At 40.5% G+C, this 14,604-nt stretch overlaps 1 protein-coding gene across 8 annotated transcripts in view; it reads left to right on the forward strand.

Moving 5' to 3' along the window:
• Window positions 1-14,604, forward strand: part of NCKAP5 (NCK associated protein 5) — a 588,547-nt gene that overhangs the window by 229,955 nt on the left and 343,988 nt on the right. For all 8 annotated transcript variants that reach the window (XM_083404704.1, XM_083404711.1, XM_083404705.1 and 5 more), the window contains one exon: window positions 545-618. In XM_083404704.1, coding sequence (XP_083260830.1) covers window positions 545-618 — 74 coding nt within the window. The remainder of the gene's footprint in view (window positions 1-544; window positions 619-14,604) is intronic.

The raw sequence follows: 14,604 nt of genomic DNA on the forward strand, positions 1-14,604 counted from the left end.
GTTGGTGGCACTGGGAGATACAAAGGAAAGGTTCCTCACTCCCATTTGCTGTCAGCAGCAAAGTCTGGATCCAGCCCATTTATCTAAAAAGTGGCACAAAGTGTTTCAGATTGGTAGAAGATGATAAGATGTGGGCACTCTCAAACTCTTACAAATCTATTATTCCCTTTGCAACAGCTATTGAACATTTACATGAATTAAATTAATATGCTTTTCATGGCCATATTATTTGTGACTTGGGATATCCATGGTGGGATCTCCATTTTCCCATGCCATTTCCTCAAAGCCGCTATGAACACTACCTGAATTGATTTTATCTATGTGCTACTGTTGTTTTAAACTCTCTGTCTCTGTCTCTCTGTGTGTATTGTTTTTAATATATTGTAAATTGCTTTGGGATGCCTTATGGGAAGTGAACTAATTAATAGTGACAACAACAACACTGAAGGAGAAAATACACATCTGATGAACTACAGTTTTTGTATGATTGAAACCTGCATCAGTTAACACAAATTAATTTGCTGAACAATTTCTTTTATCACAGGAATATATGGACTCAAATAGATACATTGACCATTTGCTGACTCAGCTGGAAGAGGAGCGCTGGAATGTGTGGAGGTAATTATATAAATGATATATGTGTGAGCCAATTCATATTTACTCAGAAGAAGTACTGTGGAGTAGAAAGGGAGAAATCTGTCAATTTTGGTTGTTCACATTAATTTTGGTTCTCCCCATTTCCACATACATTTGCAATCAAAGCAGGAAATCCATATGAAAATTTGTGGGCATTTTTCATTAGCATTTCTTTCAGTGTTTCATTTCCGTATGCAGTTGTGCCTGGTATGTACATTTTTTGCGATTTCCCCATAATAAAATGAATTTTGTGCATTGTTTTCACTAATATACACATTTTTGCATACACCTTTTGGTAATGTATGTATTTTTGTATGCATTCTTTGGTTGGAGAACTACAATGCAAAATTTGAAGAAGGACAGTGTTTTCTTTCACATGTTGTTTTGGAAAGTGCACTTTAAAATATGAACCAAATGAATTTCTCCCCGATCTGTGTTGTGAAGTCAATCTCAAACGTAACAGCCAAGTATTGGAATCGTACCTCAACACATCTGCTGAAAAAGATCAAATCTTTATTCATAAGTACTTATCCTTATCTGATATTTAATGTTGGATGATATACTTTAATACTGTGTCAGATTGACTGACAGCATGATGAGCTTGTTTTCTTGATCCATCTGGATATAGTTGTTATTTTTAATTGCACTGCCATTTTCTACGATACCAATTGCATAGCTCACTTTACTCAAACTGATGCTTAGCTTCCAACTGGAATAATTGGCTACATTTTCACACACTTGCTTGAATCCTGTATGTACTTACCTAGGAGTAAATCCCAGGGCTTATTTCTTAGAATCAGCAGAGTTGGAAGGGACTCCGAGGGTCATCTAGTCCAACCCCCTGCAATGTAGAAATCTTGCCCACAGCCATCCCTGGGTGGGCTTGACCCACCAACCTTCTGGTTAACAGCCAAACACATTGACCCATTGTGCTACCTGAGTGTAGGTAGACTTTAAAGGCAAAGACTTGGTATCAAAAGTAGCTCTAAGCCTCTTGTTCTAATAGCACAATGATTTACTCTTGTGCAAGGGAATATTTCCACCTCTCCTACCCCTGCATCCCCTAGATCAAAGGCTGGGTTCCTTCCAGGCTTCTGGAGGTGGGTGCAGGCTACATCCAGGGGGGGGGGGTTACGTTTTGCAAGTGATAATCTGTGCAGTAATGGAACAAAGGCATTGTGCCATCCATTATGTTAAAAAATGTAAATGTAGACAGAGAACCAAAAAACCAAGGCAATCTTATGATCAAAAATCTAATTGAGTACAATAGGACTTATTCCTAAGAAACTAAGAACAGGACTGCAGCCTCAACAATGCAATCCAATACCTTATCTACTCAGAAGTAGAGGCCGACTCTCAGATAAAGAAGCTTAGAATTGTCACTGTAATTTTAATATTATTTGCTAATCCAATGCATTTAGTTTAGACTTTTAATGGTATAATAAAATAAATAAAATACATCTAAATTAAAGCTATGACCCATAGGTGAGCAACACTGACAAGAACAACCCTAATGCTTGTTGGAAACTGTCCTGATGATGATGAGTCAGTGGAGGAGCTTGTAAGAAGCAGGTCTGGGGCAGTTAGTAACAGAAGGTGACTGGCAGGCAGGAACTGTATATCCACTCAAAGGCTTAGAACTAGAATTAGGAGATGAGAGTGGTAATGGATAGGCCCTTCAGAACCCTGGACAGGTCCCAGAGAGTTTACTTGTTGTGTTGAGTAGTTGATGTTCACTGAGCCCTTATAGACTCTCTAGGCCTGATTATCCCTCCTAGGCTCCACTCCCCTTGCGGGAAAACAGATAGCCTTCAATGAGCAGCTCTCTGGCCTTCAACCTCTCCATTGCTTCATCAGGTTTATTACTTGAAGTCAAGAGCAGGCCTGGTGGAGAGGCTCTTGAAGAGGCTGATCCTTAGAGTGGAGTCTAGCTCAAGGGCTATAGTCATTGGGGCTTTGGGCTGCTGGTTTTGGGTCCAATATCAAGTACCTGATCCAGCTTGTCTGTGGTCTACTGCAGGGCTCTCCAGATGTTGCTGGACTCCCAAACCCCCTATCCTCTCTGACCATTAGCCATGCTGATTGGGGATGATGTGAGTCCAGCAATGTCTGGAGGGCCACAGGTTCTCTACCATATTCTAGTGGCTCTTCTAAACCAGAATCCAAGGTGCTGCTAGCTGCAGTCATCTCAAAAACCATAATTAAAAAGGAAATATTACAAGAGAAATTGTGTGAATGAATTAAGATAATAAAAGCATTTTGTCTGATTAACAAGTTACAATAAATGGAAAAATTAATGGATGTGTATGGAAGATAAAAATAGTTGTAGGCAGATAAGCTTTACTAACTTGGGCAGAACACAATACTTTTCAGGATCAAATCAGTGCTTCCCTGTCTGTAAATCTCCCTGTCAGAAATACTGAATGAAAATACAGTGCTGGCTTTGAATGTAATTTGTATTATTAATAGTTTTGGCATTTATTTCTTTTATTTCAATAATTTATATATGCTTCTTAACACTGCAGTCTCCAAGTGGTGATGTACAGAAACATGCAGAGTCAAGGAGGGAGGGAATCACAACAAAGCAAATGTTTTGTATGTATTGGGATCAAGACTGTACATTGCATACATAATGTGAACAAAGGGAGGACGTTTCCCTCCAAATATTTCAGCTTATTGATTTCCATCTCTTAAACATTTCCAATTTCACTGTTTCAGCCATATCCAATTCCTTCTACTCTGAATGATAAAGGGTGGAATCTAACATCATGCTTATATGATTGTTCCATTAGTGAAAGCATTTCTGTTTGCTAGGCCAAATAGTCTCCTCCCTCCTCCCTCTGCATGCTATTCTGGGGTTCTCCTGACCCTCCTGAGTGGATTTGGAGGAGGCCATGGGGTGGGGTGGGGAAGCCCAATTGTGCTAGTGAGAGTCCTTGCACTGCCTTCCGCAAGTGTACCGGTTTAGTTGAATCTGGCCCATTGTGTTCACATAATTTTTCTTGCTGCTAATATTTAAGCCAATACATTTAATCCTGACTCACATTATTCATTTTTAGGCATTTCAACCAAACACGCAAGCAAAGCATTGTGACTGTTATCTTATTTTACAAGTCACTTCGGCTTCATTAGAAGGTCTTTTGTTTTGTTTTTTAAAGAGAGAAGTCTCTGATATGTGGAAGACCATGGGAATAGCTGATGCTATCCAAGGGCAACAGTAGATTGTCTATAGTCAGACAGATGCTCTAATAAATCAGTGTGGACCACTTCTCAGACTTCATTATGCCCTTGATTTGTGGCTGCCACAATTTTAACGTATTGGGTCATTGGGTATTGAACCTGACATTGAATGATAAGCCCCCAGTTTACTCTGGGCTAGCTAATAAAACAGACAGACACAAATTCTGAACATTTAGCTCCTTCAGCATTACTCACAGCCTGGGCTGATTTATGGCAACCAGGCCGAGACAGAGGAGACTAAAAGCGATGTCATGGTGCTCATGCAGAATGTCTATGTTACCACATGTAGAACAGTATGCTAGAAGAGGCTTAATTGGATGTGGGAGAATAAATTTCTTTTCATTTTACAGAGCTTGATAGATTTTGTTTTCTTCATGTGGCATAGCCATCTGTTCTGGAACATGAAAATTTATTGCTACAATCTCGCTCCCCTGAGGACCGGTTATGGTTAGCTCATGTTTCATAACATTTTTCAAAAAAAGAGAAGAAAAAGATCAAGAACCTGCACTCCAGACTAGTTTTTCCATCAGATTTTGTAAAAACATAGTAAAGAGTCCTCTCAGCAATCTGTACAAATCCAACTGGCTTCAGCTCCTTCCATATTTCCTTCTATGCTTTTTCAGTTGGTTGTGGAAGATATAAGGATAGGGATGAAATAGGAAGATAAAGCCAGAGGTCTGGATCATTTTAAGACAAGGCTATTTCTTTTCTTTTATTGATTATTGTTGTTATTGTTAGTGATACATTATGCTTTGAATATGCCGATGCTCTATTTGCAGACTTGGGAAACATTTTCATTTGCAAAGGAGCTCCAATTCATTCCTAATTTAACTTCATAATATATTCATAAACAGGCAATAGGAGCCAACTCCTAGGGCCTTTGGGGGGCTTCAGCCCCCACAATAAAGTATTTGAGGGAGCCAGGCTCCCCCCCCCCCCCGTTGATGGCCATTCCCATTCAAATGGTGTTTGTGCACTGCGTTGTGTGATCAGGCGGGACTTACCTGGGCCCCCACAATATTTCATTCAAGTTGGCACCCCTGCAAACAGGCACGAGCCATCTTTGTTTAATGATACTCAGTTTATAAAATATTACTTGAGCTTTGTGCCTATTCACATTCTTTTGATGTCACTTGCATACTATACATATACTATGTATTGTGAGACCATGCGGGGGTGGGTAGCAGGACTTGTTCTATAGATAGAAATGTTTTAGAATTGTTCACAAATGCATTTCCCTGCTACACCTGTGTCATATCCCTGAAGTATGAGAATAACAGGTGCTTGGAAGTTGAAGTGACTGTTACTCAACCCCAATCCCCATTTTCTAGGGCAGAAAGATTTGAGGTGAGCTTTAGTAGTGTTAAGATTTCTAACAGTTCAGTTTTATAAATACAATATAGCTTGATCAGTCTAGTCCTTTATACAAACCAGGATTCCTGAAGGCCCTGAATCCTGTCTAGAGAGCAGCGGGGAAAAGTCGGGAGTACTTTAGCTGGATAATCCTACAGATATGGATACCACATAACTGTCCACCTTTGCCAGCTTAAACCTTGAGCTCTTCTTATTTGTGAGGTTGTATGAATGCAGGACACAATAAACTCCAGATCAGCTTCCCACATTGGGTCCTGAAGGCAGTATTGCCCCCATTTGTTTTCCTATCTGCTATGTAAACTGTGGTTTTAGATCTCCATTAGCACATTCAACAGAGGGACGGGGGTGGCACTGTGGGTTAAGCCACAGAGCCTAGGACTTGCCGATCAGAAGGTCGGTGGTTCGAATCCCCGCGACGGGGTGAGCTCCTGTTGCTCGGTCCCAGCTCCTGCCAACCTAGCAGTTTGAAAGCACATCAAAGTGCAAGTAGAAAAATAGGTACCGCTCTGGCAGGAAGGTAAGCGTTGTTTCCATGCGCTGCTCTGGTTCTCCAGAAGTGGCTTAGTCATGCTGGCCACGTGACCTGGAAGCTGTACGCCGGCTCCCTCAGCCAATAAAGCAAGATGAGCGCCGCAACCCCAGAGTTGGCCATGACTAGACCTAATGGTCAGGGGTCCCTTTACCTTTAGTGCATTCAAATCTTGAAAATGTTCCATGCAAGGCCTTATTCTTAGAAACATCACATGAGATGGTAACCCTGAGTCTGGCCTGGATCACTTCAAACTGAATATTCAGTCTTCCCTCTCTAGAAAAAAACATTCACTACAAAACTAGGCATAAAGGCAAAGGGTTTCAGTATAGTAGTTTCCCTGACATGCACAGTTTCCTAGGATTTTTTTGTATAGAGAAGCATTCTGAAGTGATACAATCCAGACATAAGTTTACCAACTCAACTGCTGTTTTTGTAAAAAAAAAAAACAGGCTGCACAAATATTATCTGAGTTATATTGAGATATATGGTAACACTCCAGTTGGTTTTAATGGATCTAAGTAACATTACAAAAGGATAAAGGGGACGCAGGAGGCGCTATGGTTTAAACCATTGAGCCTCTTGGGCTTGCCAATTGGAAGGCCGACAATTCAAATCCACGCAACATTGATGAGCTCCCGTTGCTCTGCCCCAGCTTATGCCAACCTAGCAGTTGTAAAGTTGTCTTCTCTTACTATCCCGGAGTTTCATGGGAGGGCCTTTTGACATAATGCAGGATTAAAATTCATGTTAGCAGGAACTTCAGGTGAATGCCAGTGGGTAGCTTATTATTATTTTGTATCTACTTTAATTACAAGCTTGTGATACTCTTTTCAAGCATAAAACCAATTATTGTAATGTGTCTGATACTACTTCTAATTTAATCCACTGTTCTGTAACTGATTTTAATTTTTCATTGGCTTCATTTATCCAAATAAATGGGAAGGAACCTCTGGGAAGAGATTGGAATCATTCTGGTTGTTCAAGAACAAACAAAAACTTTATTTAGGAAACAGTAAGGGAACTGATGGGTGCCTCTGAAACCACAGTTGCTGGCAGGTGCCTTAATCTGTATCTAGAGGAGCAGTTTAGGAAGTAAGGAGCAGAGTCCTGTGGGTCAGGCACTAATAAAGACTAATCTGTGCATAGATACAAACTCCAAGATTAGTGATGGAAAAGTTTGCAAGAACTAAAAAATGAACAAAGTACCTGAAAGATGAAGTGTCTTACGAAAGCCAAATGCATGATCAGCAATAAGCCCAGAGCAGCTGAAGCCAAAATATTTGTTTTACAGTTCCTACCTATCTACAGTGTTGTCTAAGAGCATAGTTTGTGAGATACAGTTGTTGAACTTAGAACTTTGTATTGATCATAGTCACCTGGTAGCCCTGCACCAGCACTTGACAGATAACTAAGGAGGATAATTACATAAGAGAAGGCTTGGCGACAGACAGTGGGCACTGTAAACATGTTACTGTGAATCTGCATTATTTCGGTGTAGATTCCAGAAGCACTTACTGTAGACCAATACCAGAAAGTTTTATTGAATACATTACAAAATACTGAGTATGTAGGAAAGCAGCCAAGGGAATGCTCAAAATAGATAATAACTTAAGTTAGGCATTTACAAAGCATGTGTTTAATTGAATGGGGTTTCTACAATAAAATGAGATATATTTGTATATCTGTTGAAAGTATTAGCAGGTCTCTATCCTCTGGAGTTTAATGTTTGCAAGCTAAGGATTGGCAAGTATTAAAGAGGTTGCTTTGTCCTGTAATCATAAACATCCACTGGGAAAACTTAATTGGTCACGAGCAAAATTACATTGTAGGACTTCTTCATGGAAAAAAGATATTAAGAATAAACAATTGTGATTAGCTGTAAATTGCTTACCTAGAGAAGGATTCCATGGGACTACAAACAAATGAAGAAACTCCTTGCCATTACTGCTACATATCCTTAGGGGGTGGGGAGAAGATTGCTATTTCAAATTTAACTGTAAGTGCAAACTCGACACAAATTTCTAGCAACTTACTTATTCTCTTGTGTTGGACTCTCTAAGAATATGATTAAATGGACAAGCAGACATAGGGTGAATACAGATGATCATTTACCATGTGATAAGGCACTACAGTGTGGATATAACTACTCACTAAGCCACTCATTTATAATGTTGTGCTTGGCGAGAGCCAGTGTGGTGTAGTGGTTAAGAGCGGTAGTCACGTAATCTGGGTAACCGGGTTCGCGTCTCCGCTCCTCCACATGCAGCTGCTGGGTGACCTTGGGCCAGTCACAGTCTCTCAGCCCCACTCACCTCACAGAGTGTTTGTTGTGGGGGAGGAAGGGAAAGGAGAATGTTAGCCGCTTTGAGACTCCTTAAAGGGAGTGAAAGGCGGGATATCAAATCCAAACTCTTCTTCTTCTTCTTCTTATTGCCCATTGTTTCTCTGGATTTCTCATTTAGTTGTGGTTGTGTAATTAGTTTCATGGCTTTGTTGAGAAATGTGGAAGACTGGCTTATCACTGCATGAACTACAGGTTTTAGTTACCACTTTGTAAAACTGTGATCTATACTTACAGTGTTCTTAGAATTGTTAAAAATCATATTCTGCAAAATCCCTGAACCTCAGCTACCCTATAAAACCTCAATCACCCTACACATGTCATCAAGTCCCATGGATGGGATGGATCTTTTTGACCACCATTAGTCCAGAAGACAACACCTATAATGTCCATACTCTCCAACCTCAGGAAGAATAGTCCCCAGGGGAGTTTCGACTACGTTTAATAATAATAATAATAATTTTTTATTTATACCCCGCCCTCCCCAGCCAAGGCCGGGCTCAGAGCGGCTTACAAGCAATAATAAAAACAAGATGAATGATTAGAACTTAAAAACAAAAATAAAATACAACATTAAAATAATGGAACATTAAAATATTAAAATGTAGCCTCATTGCAGGAGGAGCAGGAAAAGAAAAAAGAAAGAGAGGAAGGGAGAGAATCAAATTGGTTCCAATCCAAAGGCCAGGCGGAAGAACTCTGTCTTACAGGCCCTGCGGAAAGAAATCAGATCCTGCAGGGCCCTGGTCTCATGAGGCAGAGCGTTCCACCAGGCCGGAGCCAGAGTTGAAAAGGCCCTGGCTCTGGTTGAAGCCAATCTAACTTCCTTAGGGCCTGGGACCACTAGGGTGTTGTTATTTATGGACCTTGAGGCTCTCCGTGGGGCATACCAGGAGAGGCGGTCCCGTAGGTACGAGGGTCCTAGGCCGTGAAGGGCTTTAAAGGTCAAAAGCAGCACCTTAAATCTGACCCTGTACTCCACCGGGAGCCAGTGCAGCTTGAAAAGCACTGGGTGAATATGCTCCCATGGCAGAGACCCCGTGAGGAGCCTCAATGCAGCATTCTGTACCCGCTGGAGTTTCTGGGACAGCTTCAAGGGCAGCCCCGCGTAGAGCGAATTACAGTAGTCAAGCCTGGAGATGACCGTCGCATGGATCACTGTGGCCAGGGCGGGGCGGGAAAGGTAAGGGACCAACTGCTTGATGCAGCGAAGGTGGAAAAACCAAGGAGTGGCGCGACGACATTTCCCTCCCTAGTGCCACCCTCTGTCCCCGACCAGAGATAAAAGAGCACAACCGTTTAGCAGTATGTTTCCAGCAATGGGAGCCTACAGCTGCACTGTCTTGGCAGAATCCAAGGCAAAATCACTGTCCCACCGATGAAGCTGACAGGGACTCAGACTGCTCATACATTCTCTAATAGTGGCTTAGGGACTCTTTTTTAAAAATACTGAATGAAGAAGCAGATTCAATTTTTCCTGTGCAATTTGCTCGTTAGAGCTACATGTATTTTTCGAATACTTTAAAACTATTTTCATTTATTCTAATCAGATGTAATGCACAACAACTGACAACTAATATATGCCCCTTACCTGGGAATATGCTCCCATGAACTTACTTCAGAATAAGCATGCATAGGATTGCACTCATAAGAGCTGGTTAACACAGGCCAGGGGCAAGTGATAGTGAGGGATTTGTGGGCCAAATTAGACACAATTGTTTGAATGTTTTATTTTATTTGGTGCAAGGAGTGTGCATATACATATTGGGGCTCTGGCAGGGGCAAATGATTAAATCACTCCCTTCCCTGACATTGGATCTAGTACCTATTTGGATTGGGCTCCCCCAGCTGCAATCTACTTTAAAATAAACATTCACTTCCATGAATAATGTCACATCTGTTTTGGCCCTGAGGGTTTGCCCAGTTGGTATTACTCTCCACTCCCTCCCAAATTAATTTCATACTCCCAGAGTTTTCTACATCACGTGTAAACTTAATTTAGCTTCTTAAATTTTTTTATTTACTGATATGTTGTCTGGGAAATGGTTGTATTGGATAAGGGCATCAGGCAGCAAGGGCAAATTTCAAACAAATAAAAAGTTACCCTATCTTGCATATGAATCCATTCCTGATGTGCAGTGTAACCTGATGGGTGTTTACTTAGACATAAGTACTACTGATTTCAATGGGTTCTTTGTGTTCCCAAGTAAGCATGCATAGGACTGTAGCATCAATTTTTTTGTGTCATATTGGTGACTGATTGAAGGGAAAACTGTAAACTTAAAAGTTATCATGGCCTTTAGCAGGCACATTTTACTCCACAGTTTTTCCACTTAATGCTACTTACAGAAGTCTTACCAGAGCAATAAATGAGAATTTCAAGCTGAAATGGTTAACACTGGCTATTTTTTTTTAATCCATTCTGTCTATTTGCTTACTGTAGTGAACATATATTCCATTTTAAAGCATAGCTTTATAAGATGATTCTGAAAAGGAGCATATAATTGAACTATTTATATAAATTTTAGTTCCTTCAACCTGCACGTTGTACTAAGTGATATAAAAATGAGAAAATCTATTGACCAAATTCACAGCAAGCTTAATAACAAAGCAAGCAAGCGAACAAAAAGCAGAAATGTAAACAGATGTATTTCTTGGAACTTTTTCTTTTAATTAGAGGCTTTGAGCAAAATATATTCTTTATACTTATGTCATAAATAAATATAATCAATTCTACTAAACTGAAAGGCACAAACTCCAGCAGGGAAAAGGGCAGATAACCTCATAGACATATGGATGTTTGTTCAAATATATGCACAGACCAAAGGAAAGTACGTGGAACAATTAAATATGCAGTCCTGGGAAGTTTTCCTTTGCTTGTTTGTTTTCAAGGCTTTCTTTCTTAAGAACGAACTCTTATGTATTCAGATGTGCTTACAACTTTCAAAGGTTTAAAGGGCTAGAAAAATGTTGGGATTTGATTTTACCTGATCCCATCTGTGTAAGGCAGATGGTTATTGTCTGGATCTCTTGAACTGTAGTCCATGGTTCAGTTGAAGGGCAGTGGGCACAGCATGCATAGACAACTGTATCACCGCATGAGTTAAGCACAGGTCCACTCAAAGGAATGGTGGCTTTGGGGTGGGGGAGGATATTGGATTACATGCAAATCTAAAATAAAAAATAAAAAATTATCCAGCTTAGAGATTCATTACTGAATGAGATCATTGAGATCAAAGTATCAAACAAAAATGCAAATGTATTTATCTGTTGTAATACAAGCTGTCTCTGTGAAGCCCTGGAAACATTTCCTGTCTTTACATTTAAAAAGAAAGGGATTAAGTGCTTTCAAATGTATTAAATATTCAGCATTGAAAATCCCACAGAAATACATCTCTCTCTCTCTCTATATATATATATATTCTAATATATTATGATTGTGCCACACTATTGAAAATATTACTCATTAAAAGAGTGTATTGAAACTGCTGTTGAAGTGATATACAGCAAATGTCCAACTCCTAAGTCTTGCTGATCCAGCAAAGCCATTTTATTTATTTTTTACTGGAGGCTTATAAGTTGTTAAAAGGTGCAACATCAAAATCGCTGCTGGTCTGTAATTTTGCAGTCGCATTATGCTAACAGCCAAATACCACGTCAGTGGAAATACTTAAGGTTAGGAATAATTTTATGTGCATTGCTTATATACATATGAAAGTCAAAGAGAACATATGACGGTGCTCCGTTGCACCAGAAGCGGTTTAGGCATGCTGGCCTCATGACCCGGAAAGCTGTCTGTGGACAAACACTGGCTCCCTTGGCCTGAAAGCGAGATGAGAGCCGCAACCCCATAGTCGCCTATGACTGGACTTAACCGTCCAGGGATCCTTGACCTTTACCTTTATTTTATGACCCTAGCACCACATCCAACCATTATGAGTGACTATGATGCTGGTGTACCAAGTGACTGATAATAATATTTTTCATGATTTTCCCCCCATATAGTGGGTCAGCATGTTGAAAGGAGCCTTGGGGCTGCACATTTAGCATGCCCCCTCCAAATCACACTGCTCTTCTTGCCCCCACCACTGCATTTGATGTGTTGAGAACGATGTTTACAGCAATGAGCCTTTCCTGGGTGTGGAGGCTCCCTGCTTCAACCTTTGTTTGTTTGCTTCTTTGTTTGACTTATTAATTGCTCCAGGGAGAGGTTTCGAGGTAACATACAATGAAACAAAATTAAAACATCTAAATGTGATAAAATGTGAACTACTATTAAATAAAAACAAGCCGAAGTACAACAAAACTTCAAATTCAGCACAGAAATATCAGATTAAGAACCCCACCCAGATACACACAAAGACCAATCATTAGAATTGAACAAGAACTAAAAAATAAGTAACATTAAAATGTTAAAAAGTAATTAAAGGGCTTGGGAGAAGGGGAAGGTCTTTGTCTGATGTGGGAAGGATATAAATGTATGCAGCAGGAGAGCCTCCCAAGGGATAGCATCCTATAGAAACCCTTTATAGTTGGGAGGGAAATAGCAGAGGTGATGAAGATGAGTGATGATTTAAGGAGCTTCTTGGCTATCAGTAGCTGGTGGTATTCCATCAAAAGAGTGTTTGAAGGTGTAGACTAGACTGTCTATCGAAAGTTAGCTGTCAGATGCTCAACCTGCACTTCAAAGCTCACTTCAGGTGGGAGACTGTACAGAGGTCAAGTCTAGAATACTTCCTTACATACTCCCTTAACATTAAGAAATCCTGATTCCTATTCTCTTATTCCCGAGTTATAGGAACCCACTCCTGACCAAAAGACATGTCTTGGTTTATCTAAAATTCTAGGCTTAGTGAGTGACAATACTGGCATAGATAGAACCTTCAGGGCAATCTGGTTCAGCATTTGATACTTGTGTTTTCAGCTTAAATCATGCTACTTTGCCAAACACTCAAGAACAGATGTTGCTGGGCATCTTCTATCAGATTTCTAGTATGTGTCTTTGGCATGCCTCAAAATGCACCCTTTCTCTTGAACCTTATTTATATAGTCATCAACTGTGTGTTTTAAAGGCAGTTAAAATAGTCACTGTTGATTAAGTGGAAAACATTTTTGTTTAGAAGATTGCAATTGCAAAAAATGCAAACATCCATGATAGGCAGCATTACATTAAAAGATTGCAGGCCATTCTTTGGATAAAGATTTTTGCTTGAACTTGAATATGCACTAACACTTGGGACTCCATACATGGTTAAATACACTGTGATACAGATGTGTCAGTTGTACAGTGGTACTTCGGGTTAAGTACTTAATTCGTTCCAGAGGTCCGTTCTTAACCTGAAACTGTTCTTAACCTGAAGCACCACTTTAGCTAATGGGGCCTCCTGCTGCCGCCGCGCTGCCGCAGCACGATTTCTGTTCTCATCCTGAAGCAAAGTTCTTAACCCGAGGTACTATTTCTGGGTTAGTGGAGTCTGTAACCTGAAGCATCTGTAACCTGAAGCGTATGTAACCTGAGGTACCACTGTAATATGAAAACTTCAGAAGCAACTTTTACTTAAAAATTCCCCCCCTTTCCCAAATTAAGTTCAGAAAGAGAGCAAAAATGAGAGACATGTTCCATAATGTTTTATTGGAGTTTACAACTGTTTTTGTTTCATGACTCTCTGATAATTACAGCTAGCTATTTATACTGTAACATTATATACGCTTGTGTTCTAGCTCTTAGAACTAGTAAAAATCGTTAGGTGGATTATTTTCAAGAGTAAATGATACAATATTGCGGCTTTCTTATCAGTTGGTTCAGGGGTCAGCAACCGTTGGTTCAGGGGTCAGCAACCTAAGGCCCATGGGCCACAAGCGGTCCACAGGGGTCATTTAACTGGCCCTCAAGCCGCCCCCGAACTGAGCCACCCGCTTGGTGAGTCCCTGCATGTTGTGCTGAACCAGTGCAACACTGGGACTCACTTCCGTGGCCCCGGAAGTCGCGTCTGCACAGATGCCAGAAATCGCGGGCGTGCTGGAGTGAACTGGCCCAGGCTAAATGCACACCCTTGCTGACCCCTGGGCTAAATGCACACCCTGAAAATCAAAACAACATTCTAAGCAGGACTCTCTAGCAGTCAATGTTGGTTCTCCATCCCTAACCTAAATCTCAGCGATGCTCAATGTTCAGTCTGAAAAAGCTGTTTTTTGAGCAGAGATTTCAGAGACATTCCCCAGGTGGATATCAGTGGGTTTTTTTAATCAAAAAAATACATATGAAATCACTGCTTGGCTTTGTTTCCAGCTGACAGAACACTTCTGTATGCATTTACTTACATTTAAATGGAATTTGATTCCAAGTAAATGTGTTTAGGAATGCAGTGTGTGTCTATCTTTGCTCAGTTCTAAAAATCCCAAAGTGTTCTTTGGCTGGAGAAAGGGACATTCCTTCTCCAAGATCTGGCACTGAGGAAGAAAATCATCTGTGACACATGTG

This window comes from Podarcis tiliguerta (assembly GCF_965153285.1).
Source record: "Podarcis tiliguerta genome assembly, chromosome: 1".
In the NCBI taxonomy this organism is placed as follows: domain Eukaryota; kingdom Metazoa; phylum Chordata; class Lepidosauria; order Squamata; family Lacertidae; genus Podarcis; species Podarcis tiliguerta.